This window comes from Xenopus laevis, chromosome 9_10L, assembly GCF_017654675.1.
Source record: "Xenopus laevis strain J_2021 chromosome 9_10L, Xenopus_laevis_v10.1, whole genome shotgun sequence".
Taxonomy (NCBI): domain Eukaryota; kingdom Metazoa; phylum Chordata; class Amphibia; order Anura; family Pipidae; genus Xenopus; species Xenopus laevis.
The window spans coordinates 128,678,960-128,692,210 of NC_054387.1; the positions used below are offsets into that span (position 1 = coordinate 128,678,960).

General features: G+C 39.9%; 1 protein-coding gene across 12 annotated transcripts in view; it reads left to right on the plus strand.

Annotated features, from left to right (window-relative positions):
• Nucleotides 1-13,251, plus strand: part of LOC121398308 — a 216,732-nt gene that overhangs the window by 84,135 nt on the left and 119,346 nt on the right. The window contains exons 3-6 of one of the 12 annotated variants that reach the window (XM_041577394.1): nt 1,396-1,587; nt 1,670-1,692; nt 5,950-6,015; nt 7,521-7,604. The exons of the other annotated variants lie outside the window; for them this stretch is intronic. Coding sequence (XP_041433328.1) covers nt 1,396-1,587; nt 1,670-1,692; nt 5,950-6,015; nt 7,521-7,604 — 365 coding nt within the window. The remainder of the gene's footprint in view (nt 1-1,395; nt 1,588-1,669; nt 1,693-5,949; nt 6,016-7,520; nt 7,605-13,251) is intronic. 12 annotated transcript variants of the gene reach the window in all.

Genomic DNA, 13,251 nt, shown 5'->3' on the forward strand with positions numbered 1-13,251 from the left:
TTATCATTTACAATGCCTTTAATGCAATAGACATATGCTTTGTGAATTTATGGTCTGTAGATACTTAAGAGAATGGACTGTGCATTTGATCAGAGGGCTACACTAAAGGTGGCCATACACTATAAGATCTAGGAGGTCACCTAATGAGCAGATCTTTTCCCAATATGCCCACTTAAGGTGGACAATATTGGCTTTATTCACAAGGGCCAAGCAATCAGAGTACAATGCTGGGAATGCAAGCCGTCGGAAAGAAGGACACATCAACGAGCCAATATGGTCCCAAATTTGAGGGAAAATTCAAACCTGCCCAATCGATAGCTGTCCTATTTTCAGACAGATATTTGTTGTGTGGTTCTCTTGGAGGTCCCCATACATGGTGTAAGGAGCACGAATCTGCAGATTAAATCTGCCTGTATATGGTCACTCTAACATGTGATACTGCACCTTCATTGCTCCCTTTACTAGTTCCCTGTTTACACTGTAAATCTTGAATTCCCAGAATGTACTTGCTGAGGTCAAAACACCTTTATGTTGGTCTTTTTTCAACCCAACTTAACTATGTAACTATTAAAATCTACAAAAAGTATATATATATATATATATATATATATATATATATATATAAAAGTTGAAAGTAGCGACACTCACAGGTTTTGTAGAAGGTTTGAAAACAAAAGTGTTGTTTATTGAAGCTCAACGTTTCGATCCCCCACAGGGATCTTCGTCAGGAGAACACAAACAAACGTTTGTTTGTGTTCTCCTGACGAAGATCCCTGTGGGGGATCGAAACGTTGAGCTTCAATAAACAACACTTTTGTTTTCAAACCTTCTACAAAACCTGTGAGTGTCGCTACTTTCAACTTCTGCATCTACTTAATGTTCAGCTGGCACCCAGGTACATGAACGTGGAAACGGTGTGCACCTTCAGACGACATATATATATATATATATATATATATACATGCAATGGGGTTCATTTGGAGGGGGTGAACTTGATGGACTTTTTTCAACCCAATTAACTATGTAATTGTGTAACCTTGGAATGCCCTGGGCCCCAGGAACACCCATGGTTATGATGCCCTATCTGTGTTGGCACCAAGAGTATTGAAATCACCCTTTCTGCTTATTATAAAACCTATTGATGGTCTTGATGACCAGAAATATAAAAATACATGAGACATGGAGAGGCTTTTGGCTTCAAATAGACAACTTGGACAAAAAAAAAAAACTTGGACAACTACAGTTTCAAGATTACAGGTTGGCACAGGGTCAACCTTGTTGCAGACTGTGGCTCTCCAATATGTTGTGTAGAAGAGCCTTCCAGCATCTGAGGAACTTGTTCATCATTTAGTCATTAACTGACCACTGTAACTCTCTGTCCTGTCATTCTGGCAGGGAAAGACAAAGTGATGGTAATTGCTGATGACATAGATGACAGCAGTCATAATGCAAAGAACAGAATTCTTCATAGTCAACCAACCATCAAACTCAAAGCCCGGGATCTATTCCTGTTCAGCAGGGAGGACAAGACTAATTACAACATATTGATAAGCAAAATGGCACCCATAAAAGAAATAATTACTGCAGGTAAGTACTGAGTATATTTTATAATCAATTACAGAATTACACGTTATAAATGTAAAATAATAACTGTTTATTTCTTCCACAGCTTCCCACAAGAGTATAAACATGGTGAGTATCTATCTATTGACCTTAGGACCAATATTCTGGTAAAAGTAAAGCTTTTAGAGCCCACATGGGCACTCAGCAGAGACTGGTAAGGTACCTGTTATCCAGAATGCTCGGGACCTGGGGTTTTCCACAATGGGGTTATGTAATTAAAGGCACTAAGTTTGCCCTGGAGCAGTAACCCATAGTAACCAATCTGCAAGTAGAATTTACTGGTCACCTGTTTGCTAAGGGTTACTGCTCCTGGGCAAACTTAGTGCCTTTTATAACATATGGTGGTTAGTATACTAAAAAAAATCATTTGAACATTAATTAAACCCAATAGGATTGTTTTGCCTCCAATAAGGATTAATCTGGTCTTAGTTGGGATCAAGTACAAGGTACTGTTTTATTATCACAGAGAAAATGGAAATGGAGACTATGGGAGATGGCCTTTCCGTAATTCAGAGCTTTCTGGATAACAGGTTTTGGGATAACAGATCCCATACCTGTATTTGGTATTGTCATCCCTACATTGGTCAATTGCCCCCCCCCCCAGTCTCTGCTAGGGCCCTGGGTTGGAATCATGTGCATAATATACTGGTATCTATATATATGAACAGCCCCACATGACCTATGTAGGGGTTTTATAAGATGGCTATGGGTGGGGATAAGACATATTGGGCCAAATTCACAAAAAAAGTGAGAAAAAGGTTTATCATGTGAAAACTCATGGTCGAGATTCAAATCTCACTGTTTTTTACGTAACTCTATTGAAGTCTATGGAAAAGAAATTGGAAGTGGATTTGGAGAAAGGTATTTTTCTCCTCAAATTGAGTCTCGTCCATGAGTTTTCACGTGATAAAACAGGAGATAACCGGATTCTAGCCGGTGGGAAGGCTTTTTGGGGAGATTAGTCATCCAAAGAAGAGACTAAATGTTCCCAAATCTTAGCGTGTGCCCTTACCCTTATAGTGTATTCTATAAGTGCTCTAGGGAGCTCACTATTAGTTACATGGTCCAGCAATATTCCCTCCCTCTAACACAGAGATTGACACGATTTCATGTTACAGCTTTTTGTTGTGCTGATGCACAATCTTTAAACCAGTACAGAAGGAAAAATCGAATTTCCCCTTTAATAAATGCCTAGTACAACACAAGCTACACATTCATACTTTCTAGGGGCCACAAGTCTGATCAGCAATTATTAAAATCCCCACGTGCTCTCAATATAGAACAGATGAGGAAGGAAGAAAGGCAGCCCAGACAGAGGCCTGTACGTGAGTGATTAGATACAGAAGTGCAGCGATTAGAGAGAATGTGGCTTATTCATTTCCTCCCCCTCCCATCCACATGGTAAAGTCCCTTTCACTTTCATTCTGACTCAGCGAAGGGCTGAACTAAAGACAGAGGAGGGGGAGGAATGTGCTTACAGGCAGGGGGACTGAAGACAAATACAAAGGTTAAAGGTAAATAGGCACATGGGTAATGGGAAATCAACGAATAAAAGGGGAAAGTGACATATGAATAAAGAAAGAACAGTGGGTTAAAGTGTGGGAATGATACAGACTGTCAGTGAGAGAGCAGAGGATTACAGAGTATGAACATTACGGACTCGCCGTGCTCAACAAAGCTTGCAATCTAACAGTTAAAGACTAAAGGTGGCCACACAGATGTAAGATGCCGATATCGGTCTGATTCGTGACGTCAGCTTATCGGTATGGGGATCGGGTTTGATTTTCCCTTGAAATCAAGGACCACGTTGGCTAGTTGATGTGATCCTTGTCCTGTCAGCACCCATTGCCATTGTTATAATCCAGTCGTTTGGCCAAACAATAGGATTAGCCCAATATCGCCTTTGGTGGGCATATCGGGGAAAGATCCGCTCTCTTGGCAACCTTGGCAAAAGATTGGTTCTTCTAGTGTATGGTCAGAATAGGAAAGATCATACAGTAACTTACAAACCATGAAAAAATGATGAAGCCCAATCCAAAAGCTGCAAGAAATGAAATAAATCTGAATAATAATTCTGAGATTCCCCCTGGTCCCGAGCATTTTGGATAACAGAAAAGGATTGCCAGCTCAGGGAAGCAGGCATGTGACTAGAATGATGAGTGACCTTGATGGTTTTAGGCATTGTGGGAAATACATATAATTATATATATATATTGTCTCATACCTTAGTAATGTACCAGGCGGTGGTGTAACTAGATGTTCCTGGACCCCACAGCAAAATAATGTTAGGGTCCCCAATATATCCAGAGGTTGTCCTGTTTTACCAGTATGAAATTTTTCAATAATGAGGGTCTCATAAGTCTCATGGGCTCATTTGAGAAAGGTTTCTCATTTTTTCCAAAGCAGAACACCAGAGCAGCCTCTTTCTTTCTCCTGACAACTACCTTGACTTTCGGGCCACAAAGTAAATTAATGAATAGCTTTACACATTTTGTACACTTGGACACTTAATCATAGAGCCTGCCTATTTTTGTTTGGGAGTAAGATGGTGCCTGCCAATCAAATGTTTTACTGTTTGAAACAGGTAGGGGAAACAGGTCTGTATGGGGGTGCAGTCATTTTGTAGAGAAAGTGGTAGCGAGGCATCTCCTGGGTTACTAACTTAGGTGAATGACTTTCCTTCTCCTGTAATGGAGCATAGGGAAGGCAGAGTATGACACACACAGGGAGCATAGGGCAGGCAAAGTATGGCACACAAGGGAGCATAGGGCAGGCAAAGTATGACACACACACAGGTAGCATGGGGCAGGCAGAGTATGGCACACACAGGGAGCATAGGGCAGGTAGATTATGGCACACACAGGGAGCATAGGGCAGGTAGAGTATGGCACACACAGGGAGCATAGGGCAGGCAGAGTATGGCACACACAGGGAACATAGGGCAGGCAGAGTGTGACACACACAGGGAGCATGGGGAAAGCAGAATATGGCACACATAGGGAGCATAGGGAAGGCAGAGTATGACACACACAGGGAGCATAGGGCAGGCAGAACAGAGCAGGAGACCAGGAAACCTATCAGGATCACTCTAAGATGTACTACATACAGTGACACAGTGCTGGCGCCCCTCCAGCAGTTTGTATGAGTGTTAACATGTGAACAATGTGAGCAGTTTCAGTCTAGGTCTCAGGTGTGAACAGTATAGAGTGTTAGGGGTATGAACAATAGAGGTGTTACAGTGTGAACAATACAGGGGGGGTTAAATGTGTTAACAATACAGGGGATTACAGTAATGAATTTGAAGTTTAAACAATGCAGGGACCAGTTATCTCTGTAGTGATACCTTTTAAAGTTTACACATGGTAAGAAGACACAACAGGTAGACTTTCATGTGGGGGCCACACAAGGGGGGTCCTGTGGCACCAGTTGGACAGCCCTTGCCTGTAAATTAAAAGGGCTTTACATATGTAGATTTGCACAGTTTTTGTGCTTTGCCATATTTTTTACAATGGGATTATAAAAGTAGATTTAGCAGAGTAACATAGGAAGTTGAGGTTGAGTTGAGCATGGAAAGAACAATACTTATCCAATCTCCTCTTAATATTTCTGTTCTGTCCTCCCTATGTATTACCCTGGGGCAGTGTGCAGTTCAACATGCAGCTAAACCTCCCCACAATCCAATAAAGAGACTGAGCTTGGAGTCTGTATATTTTATTGGATAGGCAAGTGGAATAGAGGTGAAACAGTAATACAAATAAAAGGAATGCAATGGGTACAAAGAATAATAATGCAGAAATATATGCAGATATATAACAATAACAACACAAACACTAGCTGGCACGAAATGTATATACAGCAATGTCTCTGGGGGTGCTGGCAGCTTTAGTGGTGGTTTAATGCAGATTTAAGTTAATTTTCTTACCAGCGATGCTACCGTAAAGGGATAGTGGAATCGATGTGCTTCTGCCGCAGCATGAACTATAAAATTGAGTCTAAGCTTCCACAAGCCACTGTTCTGGGTCACATAGTGGAACTACGGTAGCCAGATAAGTCCAAATGCAGTTCTGCCGTAAGCCATGTGGAGGTGCAGAATAAACATGAAATGGCCTTGTGTAATTACAGCAAACATCCAGCGAAGCATGATGAGAGCTTATGCTGGAGACATGACAATTTCCATTTGACACAAAAACCATAGTGGAAGTTTAGAAAATGGTATTAAATACTGACCTTTGTAAAAAAAAACTATGATCATGGTGGGAGCAGAGACCCCTATTTAAGGCAGGATAGAATATAAATATAACATGCTCTTCTTTGTTTTTGGAACAGCTTTCTCTTCTCTTTGCTTGTACAATGGTCTCCCTGTGGCTCAGACGGAATATACGAGTGCCAGATGTAAGTAACTACAGCACATGTATTGTATTTAATGATGAACATCTTGAGAACCTCCCTTGCTGGGATCACAAACACCCTCATGTTCTGAGACATCCAGCCCCCCCCATTGAACTATAAAGCTTGTTGGACAAGGGACAGATTTAATAGTTAGGACCTCTCTGGAGCTGCTCTCAAGTTCTACTTACATTGTTTCAGGCAAAATGGAGCGTTGTACTGTGACAATGATATACCATTAAACATTTAAAGGGCTTTTCCCCCTTTCTTCTACAACTGTAATGAGCTTTCCAGTGAACTGTACATTGAGTAAAGATATTAAGTGGGTTTAAAGTTATGCCAAATTCTTGGGCACCCTGAATGATTCTAGGTGCTTACCTGTAAACCCAGGCTAGGGTTCCTTTTCTTCAATATATGCAGCAGCCTGGGAACTTCTTCCAGTCTTTCATGCTCCCCCATTGGGATTGGGTCAGCACATGCTCAGTAAAGATATTCCCTTCTGTACATGTTCCCTCCTAGAACTGGTACTGGGGACACCTGAGAGAAGGAAAGGAGATGCCTACATGGCACTCAGGAACAACTTCTCCTGACTAATGTGGAACAGGAAACCCATTATCCAGAAAGTTCCATATTACAGGATGGCCATCTCCCATAGACCCTGTTCTAATCAAATACTTAATATTTTTTTTAATGATTTCCTTTTTCTCTGTAATAATAAAAAAGTACATTGTACTTCATCCCAACTAAGATATAATTAAACCTTATTGAAGCAAAAACAAGATAGTTGGGTTTATTCAATGTTTACATTATTTTTTAGTATGGAAATTATTTAAAGCATGGAAATCCATATCAAATTATGGAAAAAACCCTGGTCCCGAGCATTTTGGATAACAGCAAGAGTCAGTGATCACTGGGATTTTCATAAGTTCATGTGTCTGCAAATAAGCAGACTGGAAGCCTTAAATTAAATATAATATCCCACACTTTCTTCTAATTTAACATTGAGGTGTGTCCAGTTTATATTTCATGCACAGAATTTTTTAACATATATATACATATTGAGGTATATATAAAAAAGTTTATTATATGATATCATATTTTTTCAGCTTTTCAAGGCAATCTCAGATTCCTTCTTCTGTTTCACAATAGAGCAAATCCTTCTTTTGTAATGGCCGCTCTCTTATAGATGTACTTAAAGCTCTGGGAGTGTGCTCAGAAGGGTTGATCCTGATAAACAATGTACCAACTCATGTATCAGACTCTAGTTGTTAAAAACAAGCTGCTATTAGGAAATATTACACAAATGAACATTTTAGAAAAATACAACAATATTGGGAGGAAAAAAGTCATTAATTGATTCATACTATTTGAGAATAAGTTTTGTGAAGGTGAACTGCCCCTTTACTTTTCATCTGGAGATGAAAATTAACATAAAAGTGCATTTCTATTGGCTTATTCTATTGTAATTATTTTTCTTGGAAACTGATAGTGAACAATTTACTCTCTCTTAGATCTCTCATATCCTGTCTCTCGTATCCTATGTGCCTAACCTGGTCACCTTGGGATGTGCATGCTCTGACCCAAGAGTTAAGAAAGTAAGTACTACTGGTTCTAAGCCAATGTATAGAATACTGTATTTTTTGGGTTATGTAGGCCTGCTGTTATTAATAAGAAGTCACTATAAAGTTCTGCTATTTATATACAGATCAACAAGTAAACCTTAAAAATAAGTGAATATAAAATTAATGAGGGTCTATTCTAAGCACTTTTGCAATGTATGTTTTTTTTTTTTTTTAGATTCAAAGATATTAAAGAATGCATGAACTGTTAACATAAATGAGATTTTTTTACAACAGCGCCACCTGCTGGTCAGTTTCTGACAGTCTGACCGCCAAGTAGTCAAGGAAGAGATTAGGAAAGATTTGAGGAAGGTTTCTCATCAGAGCAGCCTCTTTCTTTCTCCTTACAACTTCCTTGACTACTTGGTGGTCAGACTGGTCGGAAAATGACCAGCAGGTTGAGCTATTGTATTCCCAAATCGTATCAATTGAAACACATCGTTGCACCTCGAAATTTACCCAAAACTGTTCCCAAAAGTCAGAGTACTTCAGCAGAGTTGAATGGTGCCCTATTGCCCCGCATAATCTTCTCCTCCAAGATATTAACCACACTGATTATGAGCAATTCAAGCCAGATCTAGAGCAGTTGCAAAGGCACATGCTCAGTGTTGGTGATTGCTCAGAGGAGAATATTAGGTGGTGTAAGATGGCTGTTATAAATGATACATTCAAAGAAAGAAATTCCCAATGCAGGGTCAATGAATTTGTAATCTCACCAGTAGTATGTGGGGTCTGGGTGCACATGCCCCAGACCTAGAGCTCAAGGTGAAGATATTCAACCAAACAGAAAACATCAGGCACTCACAGATTAGACAAACAGGCTTGTAAAACAAAGGAGAAATTTATTTCAGGCCACAAAGTAAATTTATACATAGCATTTCACGTTTCATGCACTTGGGCACTTAATCTTAGTGCCTGCTGTTTTGTATTTGGGTATAAGATGGCACCTACCAATCAAAAGTTTTGCTAGGACACTAAGTTTCCTTCTCCTTTAATTTTTCGTTGGGGTACAACCTATACAGTCGGTTTGCACCTCAATGGAAGGGGGTCCGCGGTGCTAGAGGAAAGAATGGCTAAGAGGTTGGAGGAGTGTTTAAACTAGGCAAGGGGGGGGGGGTGGGTGAGATAAAGGATTATGGGGAAGCTAGGGTAGACGGGGCAGTGGGGTTAGTAAGGGGTCATGGGGGAGGAGTAAGGGGGGCATACAGTTTACCAGCTAAGGAGGTCCCTCTGTTACAAGGAAAACAGAATAATACTAACTTAACGTATAATTCTTCACTAAGTAATGCAAATTTCAAAAGTAAAAGTAGTAACCTCTGCTGTATGCTGCAAATGCACGGAGTTTGTCAGGTAAAATGGGAGACCTAGAATTAATTGCATGCTCTAAAAATTATGATATAATTGGTATCACTGAGACCTGGTGGGATGAAACATGTGACTGGATTGTGAATTTAAATGGTTACACCCTTTTTAGGAGGGACAGAGGGATTAAAAAGGGCGGAGGAGTCTGTTTGTATGTAAAGCCTGAATTAAAGCCATGCGCTAAAGAAATAAAAATAGCTGGCACTGGTGAGGGTGTAGAATCACTCTGGGTAGAGATTTTGACTGGGCAAAAGGTAACAAAAAGAATTATCATTGGTGTATGTTATAAACCACCTCGTATAAGTGTCGAGTATGAAGCCGAGCTACTCTTGCAGATACAAGCGGCTTCACAGCTGGGTCAAGTTGTTGCTATGGGTGACTTCAATTATCCAGACATTGACTGGGGTAATGGGGTTGCTAAGACAGAAAACAAAAAACTGGGCAGCAAACTGGAAAATGAGGTTCAATGTTGATAAATGCAGGTTATGCACTTTGGCAAAAATAATATAAATGCAAGTTATACACTAAATGGCAATGTGTTGGAAGTTTCCTTAAATGAGAAGGATCTTGGGGTCTTTGTAGATAACACGTTGTCTAATTCTGGGCAGTGTCATTCTGTGGCTACTAAAGCAAATAAAGTTCTGTCTTGCATAAAAAAGGGCATTAACTCAAGGGATGAAAACATAATTCTGCCTCTTTATAGGTCCCTGGTGAGGCCTCATCTGGAGTATGGGGGCAGTTTTGGACTCCAGTCCTTAAGAGGGATATAAATGAGCTGGAGAGAGTGCAGAGACTAAGTGCAACTAAACTGGTTAGATGGAGGGAAGAGTTAAACTATGAGGGGAGACTGTCAAGGTTGGGGTTGTTTTCTCTGGAAAAAAGGCGATTGCGAGGGGACATGATTACACTTTACAAGTACATTAGAGGACATTATAGACAAATGGCAGGGGACCTTTTTACCCATAAAGTGGATCACCGTACCAGAGGCCTCCCCTTCAGACTAGAAGAAAAGAACTTTCATATGAAGCAACGTAGGAGGTTCTTCACAGTCAGGACAGTGAGGTTGTGGAATGCACTGCCGGGTGATGTTGTGATGCTGATTCAGTTAATGACTATAAGAGGGACTTGGATGATTTCTTGGACAGACATAATATCAGGTTATTGTGATACTAAGCTCTATAGTTAGTATAGGTATGGGTATATAGAACTTAATTAAAAGTAGAAAGGGGTGTGTGTATGGATGCTGGGTTTTCATTTGGAGGGGTTGAACTTGATGGACTTTGTCTTTTTTCAATTCAATTTAACAAAGTCCTTTATATTTGCAGATTTGCACAATTTCTGTTCTTTGCCACATCTCATAAAATTAGATTCTAAAAGTCAATTTAGCAGAGTAGCAAAGGAAGTTGAGGTTGAGTTGAGCCTGGAAAGAACAAGACTTGTATAAGACCTGGGTAAATATTTTCACAAAATCAAAATACTTATCCATTCTCCTCTTAATATTTCCATTTGATACAAAAACCATTGTCAAAGTTTAGAAAATGGTATTAAATATTGATCTTTAAATGCAAAAAACTATGGACATGGTGGGAGCAGAGGCCCCTAATTAAGGCAGGATAGAATATAAATATAACATATTTATTTGTTTTTGGAAAAGCTTTCTCTTCTCTTTGCTTGCACAACATTCTCCCCGTGGATCAGACGGTATATGCGAGTGCCAGATGTAAGTAGCTACAGCACATGTATTGTATTTAATGATAAACACTTGAGAACCTTCCTTGCAAGGATCACAAACTGTTATGTTTTGGGTAGCCAAGGATGAGTAGAGTATAAAAGTGCTTTATTAGCAGACTCTTGCAGCCATTTCACAACAGTAACTTTCACTTTCACTTTTTTAGCCGTGCAGGAAGTATAAGTCTGGTCACAGTGACATCTACAGCCCATGTGTATAAACACCACATATTCCCCCTATAGTAGGAAAGCATTTGAACAACTATAATAAACAGCAACATTAAACAGTATGCATTTAAAACAACATTACCCATTCTTCACATAACAAAGTCCTTGGTCCATGCAGGTAGTTAACTGACTCTATCAGTACGCCTTATAGGTTCACTTTCTTCAGGCATATTGCAGTTGACATCAGGAGTAGGAAAATGTCCTTCATCAAATGGAGCTTCTCCAAAGTCATATCTAACAGGAGCAAGATGACTTGCATTCCATATGCATCCATCAGACAGTTCATATGTGTATGGTCCTTGCTGGTGTCTCACTTCAAGTGGTGTAGTAAATTTATATTGTCCTTGTTTCAGTATTCCTGGTTTCTTAATTCTGACTAAAGATCCAGGCTGAAAGTGTACTTCTCTGGCACCACGTTTTCTGTCAGTATAAGCCTTGCATTTGGCTTGGTGACGTTTCACAATGTCAGCAGTAGATGATTTTGTAGGCACAGTATTTTGTGGAAGTTTGATGTCTGCAATGTAATAATTCAGCTGGAGATGAATGGGTTGTTGCATGGCGCGGTGCTCTGTAGTTATGTAGGAACTCTGTTGTAAATACTTTCCAAGATTTCCCAGTAAGATTTGCTTTCTGTAGTGCTTCTTTCTGACTTCTGTTGAATCGCTCGATTTCTCCATTTGCTTGTGGGTAATACACTGAAGATTTCCTATGCACAATATTCCTCTCTCTCAGAAAGAATTCAAACTCATATGAGACAAACTGGTCCGTTGTCTGATATTAACTCCTTTGGATTACCTTCTCTGCTGAAGACTGTAGACAGAAATGTTATTACTGTAGCTGATGTTATAAACAAAATATGATAAACAAATGCAATTTCAGGCCATTTACTGTAATAGTCTATCAAGGTTATAGCAAATCTGCAGTCTATAGAAGCATCTGCAAAAGGACCGACAATATCAATAGCAAGTTTTTCCCATACTGAATCAGGAAATGGTACTGGTTTTACATCTGGTCTCAACTTAACTTTGTGTACAAAGTTCTTTGCACAGCCCAGTGAAGTGTTGCTTTGTGGTGAAATTTTAGACACTGGCTGTGTGGCAGGCACTGGTGCTGTAGTAATGAGACCATCAACTAATTGTAGGTTTAATGCAGCAAAGAGATCCCTTCCAAGTATAGCAGTGCCCTTATTCAAAATGTAAAAGTCACATTTTGCTTTATTTGATTCAAATTGTACAGTCACTGGCAAGCAACCAAGCACAGGAATTGGATCCTTTAAGTAACTGACCAGTTTCAGGGCAGGTGCAACAAGCGAAGCATAGTATTTCAAGAAAATCTCCTTTGGTAGTATAGAAACAGCTGAACCTGTATCAAGCATCAGGTTAATGGGGTGTCCCTTGTCAGCAGAAGCAGTACTGACACTGACAGTGCATATAAACTTGTCTGGAATAAATGTACCAGCTTTATCCACACTTAATACTGTGACACTTGTAGTAGTGACTTCATGAACATCTTTAGCAGAACTACGGCAGATCTTAGCAAAATGTCCTAATTTTGTGCATTTGCGGCACTGTGCAGCTTTTGCAGGACATGTATCATGATTTGTGTTGTGTTGAACCACAGCAGAAGCAGTATTTTTTTTTTGTATTTGCTGTACGGTTTTGCAGTGAATCCCTTTCCTTAGCACTGTATTTTGCCTGTGACTGTGCATTATTAGGCCACAGTGTTGAATTCACAATCTGTACATTCCCAGCAGTTCCCTGACTGAGAGTTACAGCCTCTGCTACTGCTGTTTCAATTTGGGTAACAACTGTAATAGCCTTTGCAAGGGTTAAATCCTGCTCTAGGAGCAGTCTCTCTCTAATGTGAGGTGAGTTTGTTTTTTCCACTATTTGATCTCTTAGCATTTCATCTGTTAGATTCCCAAAGTCACAGGTAACAACCAGCTCTCTCAAAGCTGCTTCAAATTGTTCTGTGGATTCGCCATTACGCTGTCCACATTTGCGCAATTTATATCTTTCAGTAAGCACATTTACTCTTGGCATGAAAAAGTTCTTTATAGCAGTAAGAGCAGTTTCATAAGTCTCATCAGGTAATGTATAGAATATATGCTGTCCCTCTGCTCCTAGGCAGTGAATAAGTAAAGCACGCTTTATAGTTGCAGACATCTCCCCTTCGTCAGCAGCAATAATGTAATTTTCAAACATACGGATCCAAGCAGTAAAAGGTATGGTAGGCTCACCAGGGTTTGGAAGAAAAGCTGCAGGCTGCTGCATAGGTAGAAAAGCCATCTCGTTGCCAATTGTTA